Source organism: Perna viridis, chromosome 2 (genome assembly GCF_037379345.1).
Source record: "Perna viridis isolate PV_CMFRI_1.1 ecotype Kerala chromosome 2, ASM3737934v1, whole genome shotgun sequence".
NCBI classification, from domain to species: Eukaryota; Metazoa; Mollusca; class Bivalvia; order Mytilida; family Mytilidae; genus Perna; species Perna viridis.
In genome coordinates this window covers 54,980,407-54,997,690 of record NC_142446.1, presented here as the reverse complement: position 1 = coordinate 54,997,690, position 17,284 = coordinate 54,980,407, and the positions used below count along the sequence as shown (strand labels likewise).

Sequence of the window (17,284 nt, the reverse complement as noted above, 5' to 3'; positions counted from 1 at the left end):
CGAAACAACTGCCATCACTAGATGATGGAGGTGTAAGTTCACATGACAAAATTGCCATGCTCGGGGGTACAGTGCAAGTTTCTTTAGATTACATTTTGTAGTTGAATGGGGTGTAATTTCCTGTGGGTGAAATTACCATTGATAGAAGGGTGAAGTAGATGTCAATATATTGATCATGGTAACAAAGGGTTATAGATACTATTACGTGGCGAAAGCAACTAGTTTCAATTTACTGTATTTTGTAAATCAGTTATACATTAGATAGGGTACGCCTACTTTTAATCACAAATCAAAATAAAATAAAAGGAAATATACAGCTGTTGCCCAATTCATAACTATATAACAAAGAAACGGCAGTCGTATCTATACATTGCAAATAGATACAGTATAGAGCTATCCACTTGTTTTACAGAATCCAATATGAAATTCTTAGTAGCACTTCTGTTGGTCGCTGTCTCTGTCGGAGTATTTGGTAAGTACTTTCTATGATTTTTTTTGTTGTTTTTTTTGTTTTTTGTTTTTTTGTTTTTTTGTTTTTGTTTTAACTAACATTATGTTCTATTGACTTGCATATGTCTTTTTTTTCTTTTGCTTAGTGAAATTTGTATTACCTTGTATTGATAAAACATGTATGGAGTGAGTACAATGAAAATTAACACAAGTTTTGCTTTTATTTTGTTTTGTTTTTTATTCATTTTATTTATCTTTTCTGAACTTTATTTGTTTTATATTTTACATTGCTTATACCATAATGTTTTTGATTTTGTTCATGAATCGCTGATTGTGTTACAATTTTCTCATGCTTGATCCCAATAAAATCCATGACGGTTTTCGTTTCCTGGTAGTTTCCTGAATATACATGCTACAAAATAAGACGGCAATCTTTAACGTAAATCTATGTTCAGAAAATTATAGCCAATGATAATGATTTATTATATCTAAAGTTTCAAATCTTAATAAAAAATGTTGTTTTCTAAAACAAAATGATTTAGAATTCTTTCTTTTTCAGCAAACTCATCCCCAGAGGCAGGTGTGGGCGCTGGAAGCGCTGATCAAGGTTGGTAATCTATATGTCTTACGGAAGACTATAATTATTTTATATTGTGTAATACATTTGTTTTGGCTACTATAACAGTATAAGTTAATAAATGGTTAGGTTATATTGAATATATGTTTTTTTTAATTAAGGAGGTAGACCTAAGGTAAGGGACACAACTCTTACAAATCATTAAAACGTTGGTATTCAGGCTTTTTTTTATCAATCTCATGTAAGCACCAAAGTAACTTTGATTGATTTCATTCTGTTTCGAATGAAAGCGTGATAGGCTTTGATTAAATTGAATATGGTAAAAACATATCACCGATTTCAAGAGCTATGCACCTTACCCGAGGTCCACCTGCTTAAAATTCTAATCTGTCGAAATAAATGATGAGTATGAATATATTACTCTATCTATAATGTTCATAGTCGTAGGAGTTTGGGAAAGAGGTAAGTGACCAATGAAACGAAATGCATGAATCATTTTTTACCATTAATGATCGAATACACCACATTTCGGTTCATTATCAGTCATTATGAATCCATTTAAATTTAAGTATATTGACGACATTTTATTTTTACTTTGACCTGTATGTTACCATGTACAGTTAAATAACTTGCATGGCTTGCAATGTAAAAAGAGAAAAAAAAAGTTTTACAATCCCATTAAAATGATTGAATGCGTTTTTCGGAATTTTGGTTATTGCTAAGGGATATATACTGGCAAAGGTCTTTCGCCAAATCTTAACTAAAATATTTTTTTCTAAATAGAACCACATTGACGATAACTTGGAGACGAATAATAATTAAACAGTTTTCAAGATTTCTTACGAAACTGTGCAATAAGTCCTACCACAACACTTGTTACTCCCATAGTGGTATTAATTCAATTTAATTAAATTAATTAAAAAATTCGAAAGATCATCTGAGAACCCTTAATTCAAGATTATTGTGAGAATACAATAGCATTAAAACCGATTATTTTCAACTCTTTATACTTCTATTCAGTTCAAATCCCGTCTGCAAAACATTACATTATATTATGTTGATTTCCGCTAGAATCTTGGTCCCCTTGATTACTCTTGAACATTTACTTTAAGTTCATACGATTGTGACAATTAATCAAAGTACTCATGTACTGAATCAATTTATATCGATCGTTTGAATTTTTACGCCGCAAATAATCGTCAAATTGCATTCTGATTACAAATGACGTTACAAAAACCACACACCCATTTCATAATGCATCGTAGCAGTGCGCAAGTTTGCGTAATAGTTAGTTTCGATGTCGGTTTACTTGGAACACCTAGATGAATGAACACAAAACTCTCCGACAAACTGCGTAATTGAACTACAAACTGGTTGGCCTTCCCAGTTTTGAAATATTTTCAAGTCGAAATTTAATTTATCGACCTCCAGGTCGAAACTGTTTGTCAAATCTTTCAAACTTAAGCCGTCACAACCACTGAAATAAAGCAAGTCCTTAGATACATGTCCCTCTCAATTAGCTACATTCCTCAGTTGATAAGGTTTATAGTTCAAGTGCTACACAGTTTTTGCATAGACACCTATGTGTCATTTAAAGTGGTTTGTTTCTTAGACATCTATTTCCAGAAACACGTACATTTACATAAACGCCAAAGTCTTAGAATACAATTTCAACAATTATGTATGGTGCAGACAACACTAGCCATGCACTTTCATCTGTGGCAACATCCCTTCAGCACCTGCTTATGAAGTGTTCATATCACAACTCACACGTTATGCCAGACCTTGCCGAAACTACGCAGACTTTTTGTATCACGGTAGAACTCTAACAAATAGGCTTCTGGAACAGAGTTATGTTGCTACAAGATTGAAGTCATCACTACAGAAGTTTTATGGTCGCCATCATGAACTCGTGGATCGTTACGGTGTATCCATTTGCACCAGGAAAACTGATTTGTTCAATGTGTCATTGTTTTCCTTTCCTCGTTTGTGTACCCCGGACTTGACTTTTTATGAGCAACTCGGCGGATGTTTCTAGAAAAGCAGAGGACGCTTACCCTACCGGTGCACCTGGTCCATGCTCCCAGTTTTTAGTGGAGTCCGAGTTGCTCATTTGCTTTTGTTACTTTGTATGTGTGATTTTGGTTGCTTTGTGTTCTTTGTTGTGTGTGTCTGTTTTCCATGTCTGGTCTTTGTCCCTGGATTACATTCTTTTGATTACCGCTATAACCTTGGTTCCCTTGATTACTCTTTAAGGACCTGGAGCACCTTGAGCACCTGCACTCTATTATTTTTACATATGGCCAAACTAGCCAAATAGAATGATTATTGCAAAAAAGGCAATATCACTAGACCACAGACTGACACTATTCCCGAGAAATGCATTATCGAAATTCCTATGCCATCGTCTAAGCAACATTTCATTTCAATTTGTCACTTCTGGGCTTCCGATGTCACAAGGCGGTAATTGTGTTATATAAAAACACGATACAATGAGTGATATATCGGGATGGTTTCGGGTGTTATGCTACTCTTTTATAAAACATTTGAAAAAAATGAGTGTCAAATGATAGCATGGAACCCCTTTCTTTACATAAGTTTGTTGATCGGATCCACTGTCCCCTTTTTGTAAATATATGGATCCGCCAGGACCTGCATAAAATATCAGAAGACAGCTACAACATTCCGATTAGTTATAGCCTTGCAGGGTTTTCATTTCTATCTACATTATGCGGCTGAAAATAAATAGACAACTTGAATATATCGACAGTGAACGACTGGTTGCTAAGAAATAAACAGGCACTGATAAGAGATTAGAGGTCAAATATTTTTAATTGGATCATTGTTACAATCCTAATTAATCAAGTTGTTTATTGGGTTTGTTTATTGGCGTAAATAACATGGAATAAAATTTGCTATATCAGAAATACTTATAAAGTCGACCTTACTTTCTGCATTTGAACTTAAATGGAGTATGCCAAAGGAACTATTTTTCTGTGGTAGTGTAAGATATTTGCAGATGCTACTAGGCTTTACAAATCAAAAGGCTCCGGCGACTGCTATATCAATTCTGATCTTCCATCTAAATTGATAAAAATATTGATATATGTGCATCGAAATTAAGCTTATACAAACAACAGTGATATTTCCAACAATGTTTGTATTTAATTAAACTTTATATTACATATAATTTTCCATCACATACCAGTGTCAAAATAAAATTGTTATAAACGTTATAAATAGTTTAACATGATAATACAGTTAGAATAACTATAATACGTTCAGTATCAAGTTATTTCAAATTAAGACAATGCCAATATTAGAAGCGATTCATGGAGCAGAAAAATCCACCGAACAAACGATGCTTTTTATCTATATACGATATATTTTAACGTAACTATGGCACTTTCTGCATTCAGGTCAGTGTTTTGGAGAAAACCATACATTCATCTTCCACATAATTTGACCTAATGTTACCGACTTCATGTACAGTCTATGTATTTTTATCTCAAAGGTGCAAGAACCAAATGACGAACTAAGACTGGTTATTTTGTCTGGGACCGTTCCCTAAAAAGAAACGATAATAATTTGGTGGGTTTTTGACATGCATGAATTAAATCATGTTCGATATTTATAAAGACTGCTAATGAAAAGCGTTAAATATGATTCAGTAAATATTATTTTTTCATTGTTAATCTTAGGAACCAATGCCGAGGCCGCTACAGGTACAAACGGTACTCAGGCAGAAGAAGCAGACGGTTCAGAGGCGGACGAAGGAGAAGAATATGATGATGAAGAGGAAGAAGATAACGAGGAGGATGACGACGATGAAGAAGAGGATGATGAGGAAGACGATGAAAGCGACGATGAAAGCGACGATGAAAGCGAAGATGAAAGCAACGAGGAGAGTCCACAAACTGATCCAGAACAGCCTTCTGAATCAGCATAAAAAAACAATTTGTTATGGTTTATTTTATTAAATACGCATCTATACTTAAAACATATACAATAAACATATCAACATACTTAATTTTATTATTATTGTCAAAAGTAGAAAAGAACCGGTAATAGTGAAACGCAAAAAATGCACCAACATATATGTATAACCGAATACAAAGTTTTAGCTAATTTCAGAGATCACCAGAAAGGTCTTCAAAAGTGTAAACAACACCTTTAAGTAAGCTCTGAAAAAAAGCCCAATATCAAAAGAAGGAAGAATGTGAACCACCATAACAATTCAAAAATATTTTAGGACTTAAGAGAATGTACATGTGTATCAATCAGATTGTTCAGTTGATATGAAACGAGTTTGCGTAAAATGACATTGCGTGTTGGAAAACACATTACGTTCTGCTACATAATACGGTATGTTTAATTGCAACGCAAAAGTGCTTTTTTGTCCATGGTTACAGTAAAATGAAGATTATTTCTTTTATTTTTACTATAACTGATCTATCGAATCAAAAAATTAACGAGACTCCACTAATTGATTTTGTAACATGAATCTTCTTTTTTCCTTTGATCTTTTTATGGAATAACATAGAGACGACAAGCATGTACCAAAATGTATGCTCTAAATTGAAGCAACCAAATAATATTGCATGAAAGGTCACATGGGCCGATATAATGCAATGAGGAAACAGCCATGAAATAACCAAAACACTAAAACCAATATTGCATGGGTAAGCTCCGCCTCTTTGGGAAAAGATTACGCCTACAAAAAAGCACACATACAAATGTCAATTTTATTAGGTTTCATATAATAAAATACAAATCTTTAAATCTCTGCAGGTTTTCTTTGCCAGACAGAGAACAAAAAATATAATGTCTACTCATTAATATAAAGATAGAACCGAAAAAATACACATTTCTTTACTTTTGAAACATATTAGCAAAAAAAAAAAAAACAACCCCCAAGTTGAACATAATGTATCGAAATGAAATTTTGCTCAAATACAGAGCTAAAAGTTAGTGAAAGTTGAAGTTGCAATTTGAAAAATTGTAGAAAATTGTAAATATGGAAAAATAAATAGATTTTTTTTACATTTGGGCCAAAAAAGGGGGTCCATGCCCCGAATAGTTGTGTTTAAAAGCCTTCAAAAAGACAATTAGCGTAAATCAGTCTTATTCAATTAAAAAAATACACACCTGAGAGAGAACCAAATCATCGCTTTCTACATTTTCAATGTCAAGCCAATCTGGTAGAGAGAATGCGTCTGCCATACTGCCTACTGTGCGGGTTATTAGATTTTCCCGCCAAACGTTATTTTTTTCTGCACGGACTGTCATGGGCGTGTCATTCATGTTACAAATCATTTATAGCAATGCCTTCCTCGTTAGCCAAATAAACTTCTCACGCTGCGCGTTCGAAAGTTTATTTGTCTAACTCGGAATACTATGCTATAAATATAACGCATTTTGACTAGCGCATTCAATCGCAGTGTTGTATTTCTCTGCAGAAAAGAATTGCATGCGCAAAAACAGAATGACTTCATTTTAAAACAGTGTATATGATTTAAAGTGAATTGAATTTAATTAACAAAAAGCCATAGTTTTAATCATAAGTGTAAGTGTAAGTTATTGTAAGAGTCTGGCAAAATGGAAAACAAACCAGAAAACCAACCGATCCGACAATATGATTTTACCAAAGGCTGCTTTCTCTGGCCTAAAAAGACCATGTGCACTTTTTTACAAATCTTCTTCTCTGAAACCATTCAGTAAAGTATTACCAATTTTACAAAACTTAGCCACCATTATCTAATTGGAAAATTGTATCGATTACATAGATCAAGCTTAAATCATGGTTCCAGTTGCTATTTTCAGACCCCAGTGGGCAGGTCACCATTTTCAACATATATCTCAAAAACTATAAGAGATACCGGAAAATGATTGTAACCCTCCTTCAACTTGAAGAACTCTACAAAAGTCTACATTGTGTCAAAATTGTCGTGCAACTCCTTGTTAGAGATATTACCTTTGAAAAACAAAAAATGACTTATTTGCAGTTTTAGGCCAATATCTTGAAAACTGTTATAGATAAAACTTTTAATTGACGAAATGATCGTTCTGATATGTCCTACAAGAGTCTTAATTGGGTCAAAATTGTCAGATAACTCTTTGTTATTGCCAAAAAGCAAAATATGACGCTTATTTGCAATTTTCCGCCAATATCTTGAAAACTATAACAAATAGAAACAAACTTTTTGTAAAGAAATGATCCATTATTTCGAAAAAATAGGGTTTTGCATTTTTTGCAAAAACTTTCAATATAAATTCATGTACTGAATCAATTTATATCGATCGTTTGAATTTTTACGCCTCAATCGATCGTCAAATTAAAAAAAAAATGGAATAAAAGGAAAGTACGGGGATTGAGTTAAAACGTTTCTCAACACAAGCTTACTGTTATGAATAGTTGATATTGAACTTTCTGTTTTATTTTTTAAATATCACCATTCTGATTACGAAGATCATTGAAAAAAAAAACACACACACACACACCAAAATTTATGATGCATCATTACAGTGCACAAGTTTGGGTAATATTCAGGCTCGATATCAGTTTACATGGTACACCTAGATGAATGTATACAAAACTCTCTGACATAGTGCATAATTGAACTACAATATAATAGTTGGCCATTCTCAGTTTTGAAATTATTAGGTCGAAATTCAATAGATCGATCTCCAGGTGGAAACTGTCTGTTAAATCATATAAACTTAAGCCACAATCATTGAAATAAATCATATCCTTTGATACATGATCATCTTAATTAGCTACATTTCTCAGTTAGTAAGCAATGTAGCTCAAGGGCCACAAGTTATTCCTTAGACACGTATGTGTCATTTAAAAGCGCTTAGTTTCTGGACACATAGTTTCAAATGTTATCGTCTAAGCAAAGTTTCACTTTTGTTTGTCATCTCCGGGCTTCCGATGTCCCGAGGCGGTAACCGTAATAAAATACATGATACAGAGAGAAATACATTAGCATGGTTTGGGGGGCATGCCAACCCTTTGTAAAAAAATTACCAAAATATGAGCGGCAAATAATACCCATTTTCTTTATACAAGTTTCTTGGTCGGAACAACATGCACCCACTTTTATCCGATTGGGCCTGCATGAAATATTCGAGGACAGATATTCCAGATTGGTACACAGCATACCTCTTTATATCTCAATTCTATGACTGGTGACTATTTACAATATTGCAGGGTTTCATTTCTAGCTAAGCATCAAATGGTTTATTGTGCGTCTAAAAATAAATAGGCAACTTAAATACATCGACACTGAATGACTGGTTATTCGGGTAAATGCATAGAAAAAAACAGGTACTGATGAGGTTAGATGTTAACTATTTATAATTGGATCGTTGTTGATGCAAACCAAATTAATAAGCATATTTAGTTCGCAGTAAAAGTTGTTTATTGGCGTAAATAACATAGAATTGAATTTGATATATAATAAATTCCTATAAAGGTGACCTAAATTTCTGCATTTGAACCTTATTGGGGTATGCCAATACGGGACTACTTTCCTGCGGTAGTGTAAGATAATTGCAGATGCGATCAGGCTTTACGAATTTAAAAGCACTTACTCCTGTTAGAGAGAAATATTGCCCTTGAAAGGTGAAGAATGAAATGCATGAGAGAGTCTGGCTCCTTGGAGAGCCTTTTGTTTCCATGATTCCTATATTGCGAATAGTCAAATTAAACTTTAAAAAAATTTGGGGTTGTTTTTTCATACCATTTTGAACCCGATGCCTGATTCATACAAAGACTGATACACACAAAAAAACTGTTAATAATCCTTGAAATGGTTGTTTGCATAAATAATGATATTATGAACAAAATACCAATTTACAGGCTAAAGTATAGGATAGTGTACAAATTTTGTAAGGAATTTATCCCTCAACTTAACGCAATATTACTTGTACTGCCACATTATCTTTCGGAACATTGTCTATTGAGAAAGTTGCTAATTACAATGTTCCCGGAGATACAGAAGTTTTCATTAAATACAAATTATTGAAAAATGGTTGATATTTATTTTTTATACAATCGGCTTAACGACCTTGACACCTTACATTTCCATGTCAATGTTATTACTTTGTATGATAAAATTTGTCAAAGACATGTTTACAAATCTTAATATCAATTATCTTTATGTTTTTTACATTTAATTCGTTTATTTTGTTATTTGGTGTATTTAAATTTTTTAAAACAATATTAGCTAACGCACATCCAAACATATATCTGTAAACTTTTGTGTGTGCGTGTGTGTGTTTCTGTAATCCCAACGAAAAAAAAACGGAAAACAATCTCCTGCGTAGAGGGTACATTCGCTATTTCAAAGCTTTACATCTCTGTCATACTTAGTGCTAAACTACACCCCTTTATGCAAATTAGTATAGTACACCGGAAAGAGCCTCGTGGATTTGTAATGAGTAGTGTTCCTGTCCTGTGCATATTTTTACATCCTGTATAACACAGCTTAATTGCTCTTCAATAATATTAATTTCATATTACATATTGTGAACGTATATAAGCTGTCATATGTCATTTTTTTCCTATACGCATTATTTCGCAGTTACATTATGTAGCTATATTATCTATTCTATAGAGTAGAATATCTAAAGTCAAAATGTAATAGTCTGTCTACAAAAGAAATTTTGATTAGTTTAGATTCATTTGAATTAAGTTTATACACTTTATCTGCAATGATCTCTGTTTTGAACTCGTTCAGAAGTGCATTACGTGAACATCGTCATTTTCAATTAAGATAGATGATACCTTTTAATTTAGTATTTACTTTAGAACATGGAATAAGAAATACTCGTGAAAATACGCAACGTTACATCAGATAAACGTTCTCTTAAATCTCACATACAACATTATACAACAATTTCAATAAAAGACCAGGCATACGGAGACACTGTTTGCATACAGATCAAAGATTTTTACAGAAAAAGTCCAGCGCCCTAGACTCAGTGCAGGCGGTGTTGCCATAGATTTCACAGCGGTACGAGTTCGAGTCCCGCGGAGGGAACGACCGAAAAAATTTGCTTCGCAAATTTGACAGTTCTAACATCGTTGGGAATTATTCAGACCCTTATATAAGTTTACGTTATCTTCCCTGTATCAATTGATCCGATGGAGCAGTTTAGGCTAGAAACCACTAATTCCACTTCCCATAGCCTTCTATGCTAATTTCACAATATTCAATGGCTTCTCTGGACTTTACCTTAACTTTAACCTGCAGAGGACTATATATCAGCATGATTCTACATATGCCAGCTCACAATCCTCAGAATGCCATGTGGGGTTAGCAGACTTGCAGTGCAGTACTGGTCAACGGAAGTGAAGGGTCTATAAATAGCATGGGAAATCCCACTGTTTTCACAAGATAGGGGTATATTTAGAAACCATTATGGAGATTAGGCTTCACATCACAAGAAGCAAAATCCACCTATAAAATGTACAGAAATGTTTTTCCTTTCAGAAACTGTTTAATTTTTTTAAATAAGATGAGAACTTTTTTCACAGCACTATGAGGAACAGGGGTAATTTCTGCGTAGGACTATTTTTGCGTACGTTCCAAATGCTCATTGGTTGAATTGGTGGTCTGTAACCTTTAGCGAATAGAGTCGTCACATTCTGAGACGTTGTATAATATTGATTTGTTGTGACATGCATCATTAATTTGTTCCTCTATCCTACATATTAACATCTAAATGAACTGTCCCGTACCACCATACATCGTGTACTAAGTTACAGCCCTAGATTAATCCTACGAGGAGGAATGACCCGGCCAGCGAAAGCTATATTTTCATATAGCCTAGCTGGCCGAGTGGTCTAGGGCGCTGGACTTAGTGCAGGCGGTGTAGCCATAGATGTCACAGCGGTACGGTACAAAGTTTCATAAAAATTGTTCAATAAATAAAGAAGTAAGGGACGTCGGAAAAAGTGGATTCTGGTAGCCGTGAAAATTTCGGGGTTTTTTTTGTTGCCATGGCAACAGACAACATTTCAATGCACTTTTTTTTTGTTTTATTTTATTAGGCTCATTGAGTTCTACCACCATACCAAAGTTCAAGTTTCTAGCAAACTAAGTTTCCGATATTGCAATGTCCTAGATTATGACCTTTCCGCGTTTCCATCGAAACGGTAGCTATATTTTTAACAAAAAGATCCAATTCACCCCCTTCTCAATACCATCTACCTCCATACCAAATTTCAGATCATGGCCTTCAGTGATGTTCTCTAAAATCTCCGGGGGAAAATCGTTGGAAGAAAAATAAAAATAAATAGAATTGCCATTTCGAGCCATAGCGAATGTCGCCCCGACAAATAAGTTCCCAGTTTTAATATTGTATTGTTTTGCCTATTCAACTCCTTTGACTGACCTATTAACAAATTTGTAGTATTCATGTTGTTGAGATAATGCAATGTCCTATATTGAGACCTAAGGCAGCTATTTTGAAAATGGTGTTTTTCGTCAGAATGTTTGCTTGGATTCCGAGGTCTGACTGATACGCATTGTATTACTAACTTTAATTAAATTTGTTCATTGAATAAAAAAACGTATTGCCGTGTGAAAAAATGGATTTTGGGATCCGTGAAATTTTCAGTTTTTCGTTGTCATGGCAACAGACAACACATCGATTCTCTTTTTTGGCTTTATTATATTAGGCTCCTTAAACTGTATCCCCATACCAAATTGGAATAATAATACAGAAGAAACCGTGCACTTCGTGTTCGTGGACTTGATAATAAGAGGAAACGGAGCAAAATCAATTAGTGGCAAAACTTCGTTTTGGTGACTTGATAAACAACATCAAACCAACATCGAAAAAAAATATTGCAAGTTAATACTATAAAATTGTTTGAATTACTTACCTTTGTACCAATCGATTCGGAATGAGATTATAATCATAAAGATATTTTTATACTAAAAGTATAGTTTATAAAAATTGGCAGAAATATCAAAGCACCAAATATCACTTATCAGGAATCTCAAAATAAAAAAAAAGAGGTTGACCAAAACATGAAATAGGAAACAGAGACGATCGAACTAAATACACAGTATGGAACAAAATGAATAACGTTACATGTTAAAATAAGATAATGTCAACAAAATAAAAGACAAAACACGAAACCCCTTTTTTATATGAAATGCTCCTGTAAGACAAGCATGTCCTGTTCCATCCTGCACCTGTCACATTTCAAGTGAGTAAAATACAATAGGCATCGAATATTGGGATTGTTAATACAGTTTCATGATAAGAGCCTCTTTGTAATTTGTACACTGACTCTGTGCCAGTGCACTGCCAAAGAAGCTTCTACAATAGGAACATATTAAGCCATTATTGATATCAAATGAAAGGGTATTGGCCATGAATAATATTCTTACTTTAAATTCAGCGTATCCTTTTTTTTTATTTCATTGCTACATTTTTCACTATTAATCTGAAGAATGAATCATTTTTTAATTACGGTTATTTTATTAAATGCAAACCAGTAAAAGTACTAGACACTTACATTAACAAGGGACCTGTGAATATTGCTTGATATAGATTCTATTTTAACATTTATTACTGATTGAAGTCTAGACATTAGTTTAGTACAGTACATAACCTTACTACAACGTGTATAAGGCGTCGATACAACGTCCAAGGTGAACAATAAAGCGTTAATTATCACCCCACAACAAACTTAATGTAGACATAGGTACACGGATCGACTTTTGACCATCAGTGAAAAATAATGCATCTTAGTTGTACTTTTTATTATTTAAAGAAAATGTTATATCTATTGACTGCAAAAGCAAATAATAGGTATGCAAACAACTGTTGTGTATCAAATTTCTTCTTTGATTTCGTTAGTAAAAATACTACTGAGTGTAAATACACCAAGTTCTCCTTGAGAACAGGGCTGCATAATGCAAATATGTTTATATGACAGAAAACTTGTTGTATCATCATTTTATTAAGCTACGAAGTTTAAAATAGATCTAAGTAAAACACTTCTGGTCCAATGGTTACAGTAATCTTTACACGAGCAAAGATTGAAAATAAATATTGTAAAAATGATGTTTGTTTGTTGTCTAAGTCGATGCACCGAGGATCAGACATGGTTATCAGACAAGCACTTGCTGGTGGTTTATACCATATTGATATAGATATGGCGTGATTGATGTTATCACAATATTTATACAACCTTTGTTTATTCGTCGTATTATGATGCATATACTCCACAACTCATCATAATCTACTTCATAAGAGATAGATATTAGAAATGGGAGGATGGGAATTTACAACAAGTCTTCCCTCAGGAGATCCGCAACATTATCATGATTGTTTCGACGAATTGGTGAAACGCCATAAAATCCCTCAGAGTGAGTAGAGCCTTTTTAATTATTCATGCTAAATAGATTGACTTCTAGAAAGGATTAAGAAATACAAAAGACACTCTTCCCAGATATTATTATTATGCATTAACCGCACCAGTTATGTCAATTACAAAAAAAATATTTCTGCAACGACAAAAGAGTACATATAAGTCAACGGAAATAAAAGGTTTGTAGATGCAATTTCATGACGTGTAAACATTTGTTCTTCAATAAAATGTAGGTTCGAAATTGTCGTTGGCATTTTAATTTCGCTATAAACCAATTTTTTTAAATTATATAATTTGTTTGGTTTGATTTCAGGGCAATGTATGCTAACCCTAGCAACCTCTCTGTTAGGCTATGTCCTGATGGGAACAGTTACAATCAGTAAGTTTAACAGACAATCTCAAATCCAAATCAGACCACAAAAAAACGTAATCCTACTCATTTTTTGTGGTTTTTTTTTTCGCGAATTTTGTTATCAGTTATGTTAGTAAAAATAAGTACCACCAAATAAGCACACTTACAGATTAACAAATTTAAAAAAAAAACACTACAACCTCTTGGCACTAGATTTGGCTCCTACTTCGATGGATTTGGTTAGAATGTTCGCTGCTCCGTTTAAGAATAGCAAAGATTTCATGGGATTGTGAAATTCTTTGATGTATTTCATGCTGGAACATTATAAGAAGAAAACATTGATGGCTCAATGTGCTCGTTTTTTTAGATATACGCATTTGAAATTTTGACGGAAAGGGTTTTCTCTGTATTCTTAGGTTTTGTCATAGTATGTATTATCTATGAAAAACCAAGAAAAAATCAAATAAAATTTCATAGAAACTTCTACAATAACGTTTAAAGATGTGTTTGATAAAATAATGAAAAAAGTGGTGGATCACTGGGCAAAAATATTAATGCTATGAAATGAATTAATACCACAGGAGTCCGAAAATCTGATAAATATGGATTAACTTGACTAGAAACATCCTTAAATGTGATTAATATTAAACTAAATCTAAATAAAGTTAACTAAAGTACAAAATCCAACATGATAACCTCCTATGGACTTTATTTGCTACACTAAACTGTCTTGGGAGATTTATTCAAGGGCAGTTAAACGTCAATAATGTTATGAAGTACGATGGATATATTGAAAATGTTATATTATTTATAATTCACTTTTATCCATGTTGTCAGGAAACCTAACGAGTAACATGAATTTTATTTAATTCCAATTTTGTCACTTTGTTTTCACCTTGACGAAAATTCAATTGTACTCCTAATGGATTAAAAATACTATTCTATTTATCGAAAAAAGATGTATTTGTAGGTGATAATATTTTGAAGAGAAAACGACTTTTCAGTATATCAATTCAGTGCATTTTTATCTGAGAATCATTCAAGTTAAGAAAAAGGGATACGAGATTTTTTTTGCACTGTAAAAACTCGATATTATTTTACATGTACATGTACAGCTATATTTATTTTTTTTCTTAAATGTTTAAATTTGATATCAAACATTTAAAAAAGTACTTTCATTTTCTTTTTGCCATTTTCAGGTCAAGTTCCACAAATACTTAAGATATTACGGAAAAGGAATGCCAGTGGAGTTAGTTTCGTTAGTTTAATACTGATGCTCCAAGCCTCTTCCTCTAAGGTGGCATATTGTGTTCAACAAAATTTTCCACTCAGGTAATTTGATCTTTTCACTAATCTTGCCTGTAGTTTAAGTCATAACTTAGGGATTGTTATCGAAAATATCCGAGGTTAAAACAGCAATTATCCAGATCTTGATCTAGTGTTTGAAACAATTATTTCTTACAGACACATTTTTTACTTTGGCTTCGACTCTAAACTAAAAAGGGGGAAAATTCAGTGATTCCTGATATTTTCTGAGTCAGTTCATTTTCAGCAAGTATTTAGAAAATGCCCGATGCTGTTAAGGACTGGTGAGTTTTTGTTATATTGTTGTACGACATTACAACTGACAAAACAACTAACACCAAAGAACTAATTGTTCAAGCATGACTATTTTGTAAACAAAGTACCAAAGTACAATTGATTTGATATCATATTAAGTCTATAAAACTAAGTTCATGGCATCTGTTATCGAATATCATTATATTTTCAGTGCGTGGGGTGAAAATCTTGTATTAATGGTTGAAATGGTGGTATTGGTCTTACTTCTGTTGAGTTACAACAAGAGACCAATTTGTGCAGTCTCTTTCATGTTAGGATACCTACTCACCATGCTGGCTTTAATCATACCATTAGTACCGTTTAAATGCATAACATATCTGAATATTTGTAGTATACCAGTGCTCAGTATTAGCAGGGTAGGTTTAAGAATACATAGAAACTTGTCTAAACCGATAACCTTTAGACTTTAAAACTGGATCGGTTTCAGTTAATAAATTTAAATTGATATGAAGGAACTGTTAAAGAGTAATCAAAATAACCAAGGTTATAGCGGTAATCAAAAAATGTTATCCAGGGACAAAGACCAGACATGGAAAACAGACATACACAACAAAGAACATAAAGTAACTAAAAATATACAAACAAAGTAACAAAAGCAAATGAGCAACTCGGACTCCACTAAAAACTGGGAGCATAGACCAGGTGCACCAGTAGAGTAAGCGTCCTCTGCTTTTCTAGAAACATCCGTCGAGTTGCTCATGAAAAGTCAAGTCCGGGGTAGACGAAAGAGGAAGTGTGTTATTTAGGCAGATTTAGCATTATTCAGGGTTCATTTTAGACTGGTTTTACTGCAGTGGACAGGAGAACATAAAAATCAATAAAGACAAAATCGATACCGAAAACATTTGAAAAATAAGTGAAATGATTACATTAATGCTCAAAAAAGTAAATAGTGCATTGTGCTCTACTGAAGTTATCATCATTATGAAAACAATGAACTTCAAGGCAACACGATACTAGTGGAGATCAAAAGAATGTACACAAAGTAACAAAAGTAAATGAGCAACTCGACTCAACTAAAAGCTGGGAGCATGGACCAGGTGCACCGGTAGGGTTTTTGAACACGATTATCTGTCTAAAATGTTTCTAATTTGAGTCGAAGGCTATATAATGTCATATGAAAGCACATAAAATAACCAACTTGATTAACTTTGTAAGCATAGTCGGTTGGATATCGCACACATTTTCTTCAAATATGACAATTCAACTGATTATTTAACAATTCTGCGGATGACTCGAAATATGGAGTAGTAAATGATTGGCTGGCAAAAAGGACAGAGATTGCAAATTCCAGTGTGAGGTAAAAAAGATAATGTTCGTCAACAATCGAATGTGAATCATAGATTTAAACGATAAGAGAAATTCTTTCAATATGATATATTTTACTTCCAGCTGATCCAAATATATACAAACCATAAAAACCATGGCACAGGGCAGTTATCAGGGACTTCATCATTTTTGTGTATTTTCCAGAGTTTTGGAAGAATTTCGACATCAATACTTCTAACAGGAGACTGGATTTTGACATTGACTTTTGTGCAGTTTTTCATATCCAACTTTATCTTAACTTTACAAGTTATATATTACAGACGAAAAAGTCGAAAACTTAAGTGAAGTACTACCAAATACTTATAAATTCAATATTTCCATAATGTGTTCTTTTTGTTTTTTGTTTGTTTTTTTGTTTGTTTGTTTTTGTTTGTTTGTTTGTTTGTTTGTTTGTTTGTTTTGTTGTTGTTGTTGTTATTGTACAGTTGTTGTTAAGCTATTTCTTATTAAATTGTTATAATGTAGTTAAGGTTTTTCTCAATAGTTTAACTAAAATATTCAGTTGGTTATTCAACTTTAAATAGTGGTAATGTTCCATGGCTGTTCGTGTATATCAAGC

General features: G+C 33.1%; 2 protein-coding genes across 3 annotated transcripts; both read left to right on the top strand.

Moving 5' to 3' along the window:
• The first annotated feature begins 315 nt into the window (after positions 1-315).
• Positions 316-5,052, top strand: LOC148626100 (uncharacterized). Its single transcript, XM_088569739.1, has 3 exons — positions 316-472; positions 1,010-1,057; positions 4,729-5,052. Exons 1-3 carry the CDS (start codon positions 421-423, stop codon positions 4,974-4,976), a joined length of 348 nt encoding a protein of 115 aa, XP_088425865.1. The 5' UTR covers positions 316-420; the 3' UTR covers positions 4,977-5,052.
• An 8,208-nt stretch (positions 5,053-13,260) lies between these two features.
• LOC148626099 (mannose-P-dolichol utilization defect 1 protein homolog) lies at positions 13,261-17,189 on the top strand. 2 transcript variants are annotated; one of them, XM_088569738.1, is made up of 5 exons: positions 13,261-13,422; positions 13,738-13,803; positions 14,976-15,108; positions 15,548-15,752; positions 16,870-17,189. In XM_088569738.1, the coding sequence occupies exons 1-5, from the start codon at positions 13,323-13,325 to the stop codon at positions 17,008-17,010; spliced, it is 645 nt and encodes a 214-aa protein (XP_088425864.1). In that variant the 5' UTR covers positions 13,261-13,322; the 3' UTR covers positions 17,011-17,189. The 2 variants fall into 2 exon arrangements, with proteins under 2 accessions (XP_088425864.1, XP_088425863.1); XM_088569737.1 differs by having other exon boundaries at positions 13,264-13,422; positions 16,789-17,189.
• The last annotated feature ends 95 nt before the right edge of the window (positions 17,190-17,284 follow it).

Coding starts and splice junctions, on each gene's coding strand:
- LOC148626100 (XM_088569739.1), top strand. CDS start 421: ATGAAATTCTTAGTAGCACTTCTGTTGGTCGCTGTCTCTGTCGGAGTA. Junction 473..1,009: donor TGTCTCTGTCGGAGTATTTG/GTAAGTACTTTC, acceptor TTTCTTTTTCAG/CAAACTCATCCCCAGAGGCA. Junction 1,058..4,728: donor CGCTGGAAGCGCTGATCAAG/GTTGGTAATCTA, acceptor TGTTAATCTTAG/GAACCAATGCCGAGGCCGCT.
- LOC148626099 (XM_088569737.1), top strand. CDS start 13,323: ATGGGAGGATGGGAATTTACAACAAGTCTTCCCTCAGGAGATCCGCAA. Junction 13,423..13,737: donor ACGCCATAAAATCCCTCAGA/GTGAGTAGAGCC, acceptor GTTTGATTTCAG/GGCAATGTATGCTAACCCTA. Junction 13,804..14,975: donor GATGGGAACAGTTACAATCA/GTAAGTTTAACA, acceptor TGCCATTTTCAG/GTCAAGTTCCACAAATACTT.